The sequence below is a fragment of the Vigna unguiculata genome, chromosome 6 (genome assembly GCF_037176805.1).
Source record: "Vigna unguiculata cultivar grain cowpea cultivar isolate G323 ecotype 2 chromosome 6, ASM3717680v1, whole genome shotgun sequence".
Taxonomy (NCBI): domain Eukaryota; kingdom Viridiplantae; phylum Streptophyta; class Magnoliopsida; order Fabales; family Fabaceae; genus Vigna; species Vigna unguiculata.
In genome coordinates, this window is record NC_140797.1 from 49419195 (window position 1) to 49432431 (window position 13237).

Consider the following 13237-nt stretch of genomic DNA (forward strand, 5'->3'; position numbering starts at 1 on the left):
GTGCTCAATTTGGTTTGAGGAAGATAAGGCAGCAACTGAATGTGTTAAAGTAAACTTAGAGGTTGTTCGGTGCCATCTTTTCTCACCATAATTTAAATTTAAATATTGATTTAACACAGAAAAGAATGCACCAAAAGAACTTAATGGACACCTCTCACATCATGGAACATTCATTAGGCAAATTCTTCTTACAAGCTATAATTCCATGATGTGAGAGGCAGGAAACATAGTGTGCAAGAAGAATTAAAGTTAGAGGACAATGCAACACTATGGTTCCTGCGGATTATGGTTATTGCACATTATGTTTCCTACCTCTAAATATAAGTTTATACAAATATTTTTTTAGATTTAAGTTAAAGTTGTGCTGTTCCATGTAAATAATGTTTTCAAGCAACACAACAGATTTAACTTCTACCCGGATTACAAGAGCCCATCAAGAAATAGTTCCACTTCTGCCTTTGGAATGATGATGCCAAGATTGCACGATGATGTACTGGAATCCATGGATGAATCTTCCCACAGATTGACATATTTGCTATAAGCAACACTAAAACAAGTACTTAACAAATTATTAACTCAGCTAATATGAAATATTAAATAGTTTGAATTCAAGTACTTAACAAAAGGGCTGATTGATCGAGCCCCTTTATTTAATGCATATACATAAGCATAGAAGTGCACTAGATTGACTTAAGAAACAATATGAATGCAGGAAGGTTATCCAGAAACAAAGTAAAAATTGCAGCAAGTACAAATATCAAAATAAAAGCAAACATGATTTTAGCAATATATACAAAGGTGATTGGATTGGATAAACTCCTTGCAGTACCCGGGACACCTGCAACCTGGGATAACAAAGTCAAATAAAAGGAAAACAAGCTCAGCCGTCAGCAGCACTTGAAATGGAAACAAAAAATTACTACATAAAAATAAATGTTTGCTTTCAAATAATTTGATTACGGCAAAATTTTCATTAGATTTTGTTAAATAAATGTTTAGTATTTTGTTCTCTCCTATTGGTGTATACTGGTCTGCATGTTTATTATTAGTTATAACGGTAGCATTTGATTTTAGGCATTTGTAGCAGTGTGGTTTTCTTCCTATATAGACCTTTCTATACTGCCTTATCATTGGTGAAATTGCTCATTCAGTCTTAAACACTAAGTTTCGTTTATTCAAAATCCTCTATATGTTATCAAGAGATTGTTCTAGTCTTTCTCTCTACCATCGAATAGCTTCTTGCAACATCCATTCTTGACTCCATCCTCGTGTTCACCATACCCCTCAGATTGCACCACAGTGCCAAGATTCATGTTCTGAATACCAGTTGATAAAACTGATATAAGAATAGAAAAGAAAATATACGATCTTGAATTTTATTGCCCTCCTTAAGTCCAAAGTAGTAGGAATAGAGTCAAGGAATACGAAGAAAACTGCAGTGCACAATTTAGTTATAGAAAACTGCAGATGACGCCTCAAAGAAGAAGATGGATTCTACAAGGTTAGATGAAATATTCCGGGAGTATCGGACGATACTACAAGGGTAAACACAAATCGCTAATCAATCACATGTTCTATAGCTTGTTTGTTCTTCGAAATAATAGAAGCTTGCCGCAGAAAGAAGCAAGAAAAAGATCAAGAAAAACAAGAAGAATGTCATAGTATCTTGGTTTACTTAGATAATATTTTCACAGGGAACTCTCCTTTTCTAATTCAAAAATTGATCACTCAATGAATTCAGTGTTCGCTCTAAAGAAACTTGGCCAGCTTGATTACTTTTAGGCATTGAAGTTACTCGACTTTCTGATGGCTCTCTATTATCACATAGAAATATATTCACGATCTTCTTCTGCTAAATCTAGTATGACCAATTCTAATGATATGTCAACTCCATTGACTTGGGGCAAAAATTCCACAATAGGGTGTGCATTATGCTTCTGATCCTACTTCGTGTCGCTCATCTGTTCACAGCTACAATGAGCAATCGATGAAAGATCAGAAATTGACTAAACCACTAACAAAGTTTGGAAATTTTGTCCAAACTCTAGAATCATGCTAATAAGCAGTTAAGAGGGTCCTTAGACATCTCCCACTTTCAATTTCCCCATTGCTTAACATTTACAGCCAGAATCTACTCACTACACTCCAAATTTAATGTTAATGAGACACTGACTGGGCTTCCAATTACAATGAGCACAGGTCAACCTACAGTGACATTTTGCTTTGGTCTAATCTAGTCTCCTAGTGGCACAAAAAGCACATGGTTGTGGCCACCTCCTACTGCAGTTGAATAGTTTACCGTACTGTAGCTCCCACATAAATCTCGTCAATTGAAACACTGCCTCCTAAGCTTCAAGTTTCTGCCACAATATCTCCTACCAATAAACTGGAACACCCCAGCTATTGTACAGCAGGCGACTAATTGTCAGTTGCTATTAGTCTGTTAGTATTAGTTTTATGTTATAACAATTGCATCTTAGGTTTTGCTATTGTAACAGTGTTCTTCTGATGACACACTCATTTTCTCTTCATACATAAACCTTTCTATACTAGCTTACATTAATGAAAATTCACAAACCCACTTTAAACACAGTTTCATTTTCTCAACTAAAGTTATCAAACTCTTGGGCTAATTCTTAACTCTTAAGAGTATATGATCATAGATAGAGAAAACGAGTTAACTCTATAAACTCTTTTCTAAGTGAACATAGGTACACTCTTTAACCTCGTGGTGAAATATTGAATTATTGTTGTATAAGAGTAATGTGTAATATATAACTAAATATACGGGCAAATTTTACATACTACTTCTTCCTTCAGCTTAAAAATAAACTTACTAGCTCGGGTGCCTGCATTCTCATCTGTTGAAATTGTCCATTCCTCACTTCTGCAAACAATCAAACAGAACGATTAATGAAAATCTACTTAAAAGAAATAATTGAATACTTTGAAGAAAATTAACTTAAAACATGTAGGAAAAACTTTTCCAAAAATACTTTAGAAGAAACAAAGAGCCTAATGTACGTGCCTGAAGAAAAATCAGTGAGGGTTACAGTTTGGAGTTTCCAACCATCACCGAAATCAGAAAGAAACGATGTGGGGCCAAATGCGATGGGTTCTTCTCCATCCTTCGCTGCTTCTATGTGCGAGGCAGGAACCACCGTTCCTTTCAACTTCCGATTGATCAGTGCCACCGCAAAACCCGCGTCGGTCCCCATCGCGAACCGCCGTTTCGTCCCAGAACTTGCGCAATTAACCTCCACGTACTGCTGCTGTTTCTATTCCACAGATCAGAATCAAATTGAATCACTATGGACGTTAAGATAATGAAAGAGAAGGAGAGAGTACAGGCGCTGGACGACGAGTTTGCCGCCGTGGAGGTGACGGTGACGGTGACGGCGACGGCGACGACTGATGAGCCATTCTTGTTCCGTGTTTCCCGCACCTACTTTTGTTATTGAAGGGAAAAGTAGTTTTGGATCTTAAACCTTTCTGTTATCCTCTAACCTCTTTTTTATTTCCTTTTTCTTTTGGGGTTTATTTCTATCTGCAGACACGTTTGTTTATTTGTTGCGTTCCAACTTTTACCTTATGATAATAAAAAAATAAAAATAATTATTCTAATTATTATTCAGATAAAAAGTGATATTAAACTTTAAAAAAAGAGACTCTTAAAAGATAATTATGAAATAGTTTCTGAAGAATTAAATAATTATAATTTAGATTAATAAAGATAAATTTGATAATGAAATAGGTATATTAAAAAATGGTTATACAATGGTTACCAGAAGTAATCCCTTTTATTCAAATAAAATAATTATCCCTCTCTCCACAATAATGGATCTTTAGAAAACATTTTAAAAAATATTAAAATCGACATACAAAAAATTAAAAATATTAAATATATAAAATGTATTAAATTTTAAAAAAAAACTATCTTACATAAATAGACAAAATCTTTCCTTATGCAAAGTGAATTTCTAGAAGTTAAAATTCAGATATGAAAAAGATATTGATAGTATAAAAAATAGCGTCACCAACATGGATGTCAACGGGGCGAGTAGGGTACGGTAGCACCAATAATATTTTTTTAAAGGAAGATTGCATTAATATTTTATAGTAATAATAATAATACAAATTACAGAAACTCTGAAACTAAAATTAATATAACTTACAAAAGTGATTAAAAGGATAATGATGAATTATCAACTTTTCTATAATTGAATTTTAATCCTCTTGAATCTTAATATAAAAATTAAGATGAGCACGTAGTGACAATTGAGAAAAAAAAAAAGTATGAGAAATGATTATGTTTTAATGTCATTATCAATTTATGTTAGAAATGGGTTTTAAACCTAACTCAATCCTACAAAACTAGTTTCTAACATGGTATCAGAGTTAAGTTACAGCCTATCTTAGCGAGTTTTTTTGGACATTCTGTTCCATTCGATATCAGGCCGCTAATGGACCACCCACTGATTTTTTATTCCACGCACGAGATGAATATATCTTGACGTGAAGGGGTGTGTTGGAAGTCCCATATCAACTAAAGATAAAGTCAATTCACAATATATAAGTGAGTGTAATCCTTACCTTATAAATTGATTTTATGGGATTGAGTTGGGTTTAAAATCTATTACTAACAACTTAATAAATATTATACAAAATTTATATTATGGATTAAAAAATATTATTTAAAATAGGAGTAGGTGCATGCATTAAGTTGAAGGGCCACAATTTTTGTTTTATTTGAATATACTACATAATATTTTAATCTCATCAAAATAGATGTCTCGTCTTATAACCATTCTTAAATAAATATAAAATTTTTCAAGAGATAATAGCAATAAATTAATAGTAATATCATCACATCGCTTTTCTAATTGTCATCGTTTCATGCATTAAACACAATGGCACAAAACGTAGAAATGTATGATTGTGAGACTAATTGTTTAACTATATAAAAAATATTTTATTATAGAAATTTACCTAATATTTTGATTTTTTTTTGTATGAAATAATGTATTTTATTAAACGAAAAGTTACCCTACAATAATATAAAATAATGTATTTTATTAAATGAAAAGCTACCTTACAATAATATAATAATATAAGGGTTAAATATGTTATTCTTTCTCAAATTTCAATGAATTTTAAAATTAGTCTATTTTCAAAATTTTATATCAATTTAGTTATTTATTTTTAAAAATACGTTAATTTAGTCATTCTTACCAAATTTTGTTAAGTTTATTTGATATTTTAAACGCATTTTATGATAATATTTGAGTTAACATTGAAGCAAAAATGTGTCAAACGGTGTAAACAATTCACAAACCATTATGAAATGCGCTTGAAACGTCAGATAAACTTAATAAAATTTAGTTAAAATGACTAGATTCACACATTTTAAAAGATAAAGTACTAAATAATCAAAATTTTTTAAAAAAAACTAGTTCTAAATTTTACTTAAATTTGAAGAGAAAAAAGACATATTTAACGCTTAGTTATATAGTTTTTGTAAATTTATTTAATGTTTTTACTAGTTCCAACATGGCACTGATCAACGGGACAAAAAATAAATGAGGAACTTTATTTTCATCGAAAAGTTAAAACACAATTTATTACATGTTGTCGGCACAACCAATTATAGTCTCGCATAACGTGTTTTTGAATAAATGGATCAATCAAATTATCCAATCTTTTTCTTTATTAATCAAAATCATTAGTATGACAGAAAATATGGAGTGTGAAGATAAGAATAATTTGTTTATCAAGTTTATTATGTTCTATATTTAGTTTAGTTGTCGATATCGTCACTTAGTAAAGTAGATGTGTTCTAATAGAGTTATTTAGTCACCTATAATTTATAATTATATGATCTAATGAATATTGATTGATTATTTTTAAAAATATTGAATGCAATTTCATTTTTAAGACTTGAATTAGAAACTATGGATTAATCTAAACATGGACAATTATGTTTCTTTGATCGAGTATTCAACGATAATCCATAAGGATTTCTCTTTCCAGATTTTTTTTTTTAATTTATGTATTTTTAAATGATTATTGACATTCCCGAGAACTCTAAACCGTAATTAAGGTTTATACTTTGTAATAATAAGTTTGAGGGTCGCATATTTAGGAATGAAAGAAAGTTTAATGCTTTGAAAAAAACAATTGTTAAGAGCTTTTTATCACAGTGGCTATGTTTTTATTTGTTCTTAAATTAAATTCTTTTCAAAGTGAGTTTAAATATTTTTTTCGGACTCATGTTGAATTACTTTGAAAAAAAAACCTATTACTTTGAAAAAAATTTCGGTTGGGGAAACAAGAAACTTCAACATCCTTTAAGGTTTTATTTAACAAATTTTATCGCTTCTCATTAAATACCTATATAAAGATTCATATTTTTCAATAAATGCTCATTAGTTTACGACTTTGGATTATTTAACAAATATATTATATTAAACATTAATTTATATATATAAATTTTAGTCCAAAGAAGAAGTTAGTAGATGATGTGAATGTGATAAAATTGTCGGTTAGTTTACGACTTTGGATTGGTGTCTTACAAAGACTACTTTCTACATGTCACTATAAAACAATTAATTTCCTCAAAATAGTGAAAAAGACAGATTAATATATAATTCATCACAATAATATTGAATAAACTTTAATTCTATTAGATGATTATATAAAATATCATATAAGAACATTATTTAACTTATCATCATATTTTAAATTATTAGTAAAATAATAAAATTAAGTGAACGATCTTAATTCTAAAACTATTTTCCCTCACACAAGTAAGTAATCGAAATTCTCAAGTTTCTAAAACTGGTATTCTTCATTGAACTTATTCATTTGAAAGAGAATATCCATTACATTGCAGGAGATTTAATTCAGAAAAGTTTTTGATTCTTAATTTAATTTGAAGAAATGTTTGTGAAGTTGGAAGAAGGTGCGAAGGAAAGTGGAGAATTTGAATATGTGAATTGTGATTGGTGTTGGAATATTGTTTTGTCATCTTATCAAAATAACTGGACCAATACTTTACGTCGCTAACTTCTCTTCATGCAACACATTTCTTCCACAAAATTAAAAACAACAAAAAAATCAAATGTTATCACATATCCAGTGCTTGTGGAATATTAAACAACATCATGCTTCCTTCCTCTTCCATTTGAGAGGTTTATATATAGGGTTTTACCGGAAAGATATAACACCCAATAAGACTTGAGTTCAACCACATAAGACATTAACACCACTCTTAATCAAAGACCGTAAGACAATGAGTTTATGGACATTGATCCTTATATGGTGCTCAATTTTATCATTTTTATACAATGTGAAACTTACACTCACACTTGGATTCCCAACAGCATTTAATTCAAAACTTTCAATTTTATTTTCACTTTTAATTATTTTTGTTCCATGCTCCATATTAATATATAATATTTTATTTCATTATAAAGAAGAAATATTCTTTTTTATCTACTTTAAATGTTAACATGGCTAAAGGATTTTTATATTTTATATTTCTATGGGTAGGTGAACTTTGTCAAAATAAATCTATAGGTAAAAGCTAAGTCAATTCAAAGGTCTCTTATCAGTCAAAGTTGTGGAAACTAACCCAAAAGTTTGAATGTGGTAACAACACACAAATTTTTTTTAACTCGTGTCAAGAAACTTTTGTACTGCACGTGAAGCTTATGGTTATTTTGCATTCAGACCATGATAATTTCTGACTGGTCAAAAATTATTTTGTACGTGTTTTTATTTTGTTGATTCAATAATATTATTCTTTGCTGTCAAACCGTATTTCACATCAGAAAATGATGGTACAATTATATGAGAGAGGAAGAGAGAAGGAAAGTGGAGGTTTCACTGGTGTGTACCATACAAATGATAAACACATTATCATGAAACTTTTCCTAGACACACAGGAACCAACTTCTGATAAACCAGAGATAAAGTGAATAAGAATAACTGCAATTAAAACCACTTTCCAACTTACAAACACATAACATAATTAACCAACAAAATGTGTTGTACCATTAGAAGCATTAGTGATCAAGACCACATTTTTCTGGGTCACCATTCCTCATTAGTGCTGCACTACCTATTCTCCCACACACATCCACAATAATATCATCACCATAAATGCTCTTGCTCCTTATGTTCACCTTGCCCTTTCACTCTAACAAACCTTTTCCTTACAATCTACTCTAACCTCTCTCTATCTCTCTCTCTTCAGAGATACACAACACTTTGTTCTTTCTCAAAATCCACCAATATCTTCTCTTAATCCTATAACTGAGAATGGAGGGGAACTTCAGTTCCTATAATCCTCAACTAGTAGCTTCTACCTTGAAGGAGAGTTACAGTAAGCAGGAGCATGATCATTCAGGGGAGGATCATCATCTCAAAGAAGAAGATTATATGTCTCCATCTTTCAATCTGAGGAATATTTCAAAGCTCATTCTTCCCCCACTGGGTGTTTCAAACCAGAATCCTGTTAACTCAAAAGGATGGATCATATCACCAATGGATTCCAGATACAGGTACAACTACCTTAATACTAAAAAAACGATTTTGAAAAACCTTGTGTGTGTTTTCCAGGTTGGTTCTGTCGAATGTTTATTGGACAGTTTACATATGTTATCAGCTGGTTGAAAGTTTTTAACTTTCAAGTTCTTAACTTAGTAATCCTTTAAATTGTTTAATTCTTCATAGTACTTGTTTTGAAGCACATGTGTATTGATTTTGGCTATAACTAGATTGAAGAAGAGAATATTATGTATGGTTGGTTTGGTTTTGACAGATTTAAGGGGTTTAAATTCTTCATTTTGGTTGATGCATGTGCAGGTGTTGGGAGAGTTTTATGGTTCTTCTGGTAGCTTATTCTGCATGGGTTTATCCCTTCGAAGTTGCTTTCATGCACACATCTTCTAACATGAAAATCTATGTTGCGGACACTGTTGTTGATCTTTTCTTCGGTATTGACATTGTTTTGACATTCTTCTTGGCTTACATTGATCGAACAACTCATCTACTAGTTCGAGACAAGAAGAAGATTGTAGTAAGGTTAGTGAATCACTAATCTTTGTCTCGTTCTGTTGCAGAAACCAAATTTGGCAACTACTAACTGCTGCTTTATTTCCCTTTTAATTTGAGTCACAATATTTAATTTGTGGTTCCCTCTGTCTAAGATCAGGACAAGAAAAACGAAACTAATTTATTTATTAAACATGCTTTCAGATATCTTGAAATTTCCACATTCTGATGTAAAGGCCTAAAATAATGGATGGTTAAACTTTTCCAGCGCATCTATGGTATACAAAAATGGACGAGAACAATGATTACTATTTTGTGATTCTAAAGAATTTGAATGTAAGCGTGTGAAGTAAAAGTAGCATCAGTTTGTTGTATTAAAAAGTTTAAAAAGTTCATTCACCAAATACTATATAATATCATCTTAAGAGAAAGTCAGAAAGAACTTGATTCGGTATAAGATGTAAATATTCTCTTTCCCGAAGCATGCATGAAGGGTGGATTCTGATTTTGCTTCCAAATTACAATTCTTTTTTGGAGATAGGCCTAACTTCCCCCGAAGTTTGATAACTTTGATTTGTGTAGACCAACTTTTCAGGGGTTGGCTTTGAATAATCAAATCCAACCAGATAAAGGTCTTTGTCGCAATAACCCTTAATCATTATTGCTTGGCAGAACGAAATTCGATAACGGATGCACCTGGTTGGAAGTATAAAAAATAAATGAGTACATACTAGAAAGTCAAAAAGGGACCAATTTAGGCACAGGGTCCAGTATTTAAAGCAATGACAAGTAGTGGTGAATGATTTTTGCAACATTTTAATATTCATAAATTTGGATTATGTAGCTAGCTACAAGGTGTGATTGTTTTGCAAAGTAAAAGAAAATGATGACAGTGTTGTTAGAAATGTTGTGACAGATACTTGTCTACATGGTTCGTGATGGATTTGGCATCAACCATACCGTATGAGGCAATTGGGTATTTGTTCACTGGAGAACACAAACTGGGTCTTCCATACTTTCTCTTGGGCCTGCTTAGATTTTGGAGAATAAGACGAGTCAAGCAATTCTTCACAAGGTTTTCCCTCTTTCCTTTTCTCATTATCCACTCTGCAACTGAGTTGTGTTCTTATTTATTGATATTGATCTAGCTGCATTCATTTGACAGGCTTGAGAAAGACATCAGGTTCAGCTATTTCTGGGTCCGATGTGCTAGGCTTCTTTCTGTATGTATATATATATACATATATTTATCTTTGACTATATGAGATAAAGCAGAGATTTTTATTAATGTTGATGCATTTGTGTGAAACTGGTGCAGGTAACACTTTTTTCAATTCATTGTGCTGGATGTCTGTATTACATGCTAGCTGATCGTTACCCCCACAAAGGGAAGACATGGATTGGAGCTGTGAACCCAAACTTCAGAGAGACAAGCCTTCGAATCAGATACATTTCTGCCATGTACTGGTCCATCACTACCATGACCACTGTAGGTTATGGAGATCTTCATGCTGTCAACACCATGGAGATGATCTTCATCATTTTCTACATGCTCTTTAACCTTGGCCTAACTGCTTACTTGATCGGTAACATGACAAATCTTGTTGTTGAAGGAACTCGCCGTACCATGGAATTTGTAAGTATTGGTTTACATTTGTTACATTGTTAGGTTGTTCTGTTAAACGATGATATGATTTAACATTTAGTTATTTCTGTTAAAAGTTTCACACTATGTTTTTTCTCAGTTGTTTGTTTCTGTTTTCACTCCCTCAAGATATAAATAAAGACTGTTGTATATGTAAATCTTGCTTATAATGGCATAGAATAGTCTTTACTGTTAAAGTTCTTGATATCTTACTTTCCACTCCATGTTTTATGGTTTCTTCAGTTCAGATTGTTGACCACTTAGAGGGCATTTATCATGAATCATGATGCTGCAACATTCATATGTAACTGTGACTAATGTCTCATGTAATAACCTCCATTATCTGTGCAGAGAAATAGCATTGAGGCAGCATCAAACTTTGTATGCCGAAATCGGTTGCCTCCGAGGTTAAAAGAACAGATCTTGGCGTACATGTGTTTGAGATTCAAGGCAGAGAGTTTGAATCAGCATCAGCTTATTGAGCAGCTACCAAAGTCTATTTGCAAAAGCATCTGCCAGCATTTGTTTTTTGCAACCGTGGAGAAAGTCTATCTTTTCAAAGGCGTATCAAAAGAAATTATTCTGTCCCTGGTATGGCACTAAACTTGATTCTAACAGTTGTATTGTATGTGCATAAATCAAGCTCTGTGCAAGTAAATTGATGTCATGAATTGTTGATGTGCAGGTTGCAAAAATGAAGGCAGAGTACATACCTCCGAGAGAGGATGTTATCATGCAGAATGAAGCACCAGATGATATTTACATCATTGTGTCTGGAGAAGTTGAGATCATCGATAGTGTGATGGAGAAAGAGAAAACTTTAGGGACTCTGCATACTGGGGACATGTTTGGAGAGGTTGGTGCCCTTTGTTGTAGACCTCAGAGCTTCACCTACAGAACCAAGACTCTTACACAGCTCCTGAGACTGAAAACCAACACCCTACTAGAATCAATGCAGATTAAAAGAGAAGACAACATACAAATACTCAAAAATTTTCTTCAGGTGGGATACTAATACTATTACTACTACTAGTATCTTGGCTTGTGGGTTATAACTTATAAGTGCTAATGCTTCTTATGGTTGGTTTCAATTCTGAAAAATAATAAATGTGATGCAAATGCAGCACTTCAAGCAGATTAAGAATCTGAGTATCAGAGATTTGATGGTGGAGAATGTGGAAGAAGAGGACCCTAACATGGCTGTGAACTTGTTAACTGTGGCTAGCACAGGCAATGCGGCTTTTCTTGAGGAGCTTCTGAGAGCAGGTTTGGATCCTGACATTGGAGACTCCGAAGGGAAAACTCCATTGGTATGTTCTTGTCCAACATTGATATTCTTATTCACTCTTTTATATATTTCTAGCTACAATTTCAATAGCTACAATTGTTGTGCAGCATATAGCAGCATCAAATGGACATGAAGAGTGTGTAAAAGTGTTACTAAAGCATACATGCAACATACATATAAAAGGTACAACATACATATTCCCCTTAACCTAAATCTCCATCTTAATTTGTATTTCATTTTCGTGTACTAATTTATGTTACCATAAATTTGCAGACATGAATGGTAACACTGCAATGTGGGATGCTATAGCATCAAAACATTACTCCATATTTCGACTTCTATTCCAGTTTGCTGCTCTCTCTGATCAGAACACAGCAGGTGATCTTCTGTGTACAGCCGCCAAAAAAAACGAATTAACAGTGATGGCAGATCTTTTGAAACAAGGATTAAACGTTGACTCTAAAGATCGTCATGATGCAACAGCAATCCAAATTGCTATGGCAGAAAAGCATGTGGAAATGGTTAAGTTACTTGTGATGAATGGTGCAGATGTATCTGATGTACATAATCATGAATTTTGTTCATCCACCTTCACTGAAATGCTGCATAATTGTGAAGTTGGACATCGAATTAATGTATTTGAGTTAATGCCTGATGAAGTTGCATCAAAGGGGAAACATCAAGAGGAGGAACATGTTGGAGAAAGGAGATATAATGGACCAAATATTGCAAGAGTAAGCATATATAGAGGTCACCCTGTAGTAAGAAGAGAAAAAGGTATCATGCAAGCTGGGAAACTAATAAGAATGCCTGATTCATTAGATGAACTCAAAACTATTGCAGGTAAATCTCCAAATTTCCATCAAATTTCACTAGAAAATCTGTTATCGTCTACATTGTTTGAGGAAGAAGATTGTCAGAACTTGGTCCAAACTGATAGGATTTTATTTGTGTATGTATGTTCTTCAACAGGTGAAAAATTTGGGATTGATGCCAAAGATGCAATGGTGACAAATGAAGAAGGAGCAGAAATAGACTCCATTGATGTGATCAGAGATAATGATAAACTTTTTTTTGTTGACTAAGTTGAGATGCAAAGATGTCAAGTGTAAATAAATGATCTTGCACAACAGATTTACATTTTTCTTTTTGTTTACTTTGTCTTGATCCTGTAGCCATAAAGAAATGGCTTGGTTGGAGAATTTTTTCAGCAGGTGTTTAATAAGTCATAGTTTTTCACTTCCAAA

General features: G+C 32.6%; 2 protein-coding genes across 5 annotated transcripts; one reads left to right on the forward strand and one right to left on the reverse strand.

Moving 5' to 3' along the window:
* Positions 1 to 560: 560 nt before the first annotated feature.
* On the reverse strand, positions 561 to 3519 carry LOC114186711 (maltase-glucoamylase, intestinal protein). 3 transcript variants are annotated; one of them, XM_028074685.2, is made up of 4 exons: positions 3349 to 3519; positions 3029 to 3278; positions 2838 to 2887; positions 561 to 845 (listed from the first exon to the last, which is right to left on the reverse strand). In XM_028074685.2, the coding sequence occupies exons 1-4, from the start codon at positions 3421 to 3423 to the stop codon at positions 681 to 683; spliced, it is 540 nt and encodes a 179-aa protein (XP_027930486.1). In that variant the 5' UTR covers positions 3424 to 3519; the 3' UTR covers positions 561 to 680. The 3 variants fall into 3 exon arrangements, with proteins under 3 accessions (XP_027930486.1, XP_027930487.1, XP_027930488.1); XM_028074686.2 differs by having other exon boundaries at positions 3029 to 3272; positions 3349 to 3517; XM_028074687.2 differs by having other exon boundaries at positions 3029 to 3269; positions 3349 to 3516.
* A 4540-nt stretch (positions 3520 to 8059) lies between these two features.
* On the forward strand, positions 8060 to 13237 carry KT2/3 (potassium transport 2/3). 2 transcript variants are annotated; one of them, XM_028077514.2, is made up of 11 exons: positions 8060 to 8564; positions 8869 to 9087; positions 9974 to 10132; positions 10223 to 10280; positions 10376 to 10693; positions 11054 to 11293; positions 11388 to 11705; positions 11827 to 12012; positions 12098 to 12173; positions 12264 to 12833; positions 12963 to 13237. In XM_028077514.2, exons 1-11 carry the CDS (start codon positions 8323 to 8325, stop codon positions 13073 to 13075), a joined length of 2499 nt encoding a protein of 832 aa, XP_027933315.1. In that variant the 5' UTR covers positions 8060 to 8322; the 3' UTR covers positions 13076 to 13237. The 2 variants fall into 2 exon arrangements, with proteins under 2 accessions (XP_027933315.1, XP_027933316.1); XM_028077515.1 differs by lacking the exon at positions 8060 to 8564 and having other exon boundaries at positions 8916 to 9087; positions 9960 to 10132.

What these genes read in the sequence shown, in the direction of transcription:
- LOC114186711 (XM_028074685.2), bottom strand. Translation starts at nt 3,423, where the DNA reads ATGGCTCATCAGTCGTCGCCGTCGCCGTCACCGTCACCGTCACCTCCA. An exon ending in CCTCACTGATTTTTCTTCAG is followed by an intron (nt 2,888 to 3,028) that starts GCACGTACATTA and finishes GATTGTTTGCAG; the next exon opens with AAGTGAGGAATGGACAATTT. An exon ending in GAATGCAGGCACCCGAGCTA is followed by an intron (nt 846 to 2,837) that starts GTAAGTTTATTT and finishes TTGTTATCCCAG; the next exon opens with GTTGCAGGTGTCCCGGGTAC.
- KT2/3 (XM_028077514.2), top strand. Translation starts at nt 8,323, where the DNA reads ATGGAGGGGAACTTCAGTTCCTATAATCCTCAACTAGTAGCTTCTACC. An exon ending in GTCAAGCAATTCTTCACAAG is followed by an intron (nt 10,133 to 10,222) that starts GTTTTCCCTCTT and finishes TTCATTTGACAG; the next exon opens with GCTTGAGAAAGACATCAGGT. An exon ending in GATGTGCTAGGCTTCTTTCT is followed by an intron (nt 10,281 to 10,375) that starts GTATGTATATAT and finishes AAACTGGTGCAG; the next exon opens with GTAACACTTTTTTCAATTCA.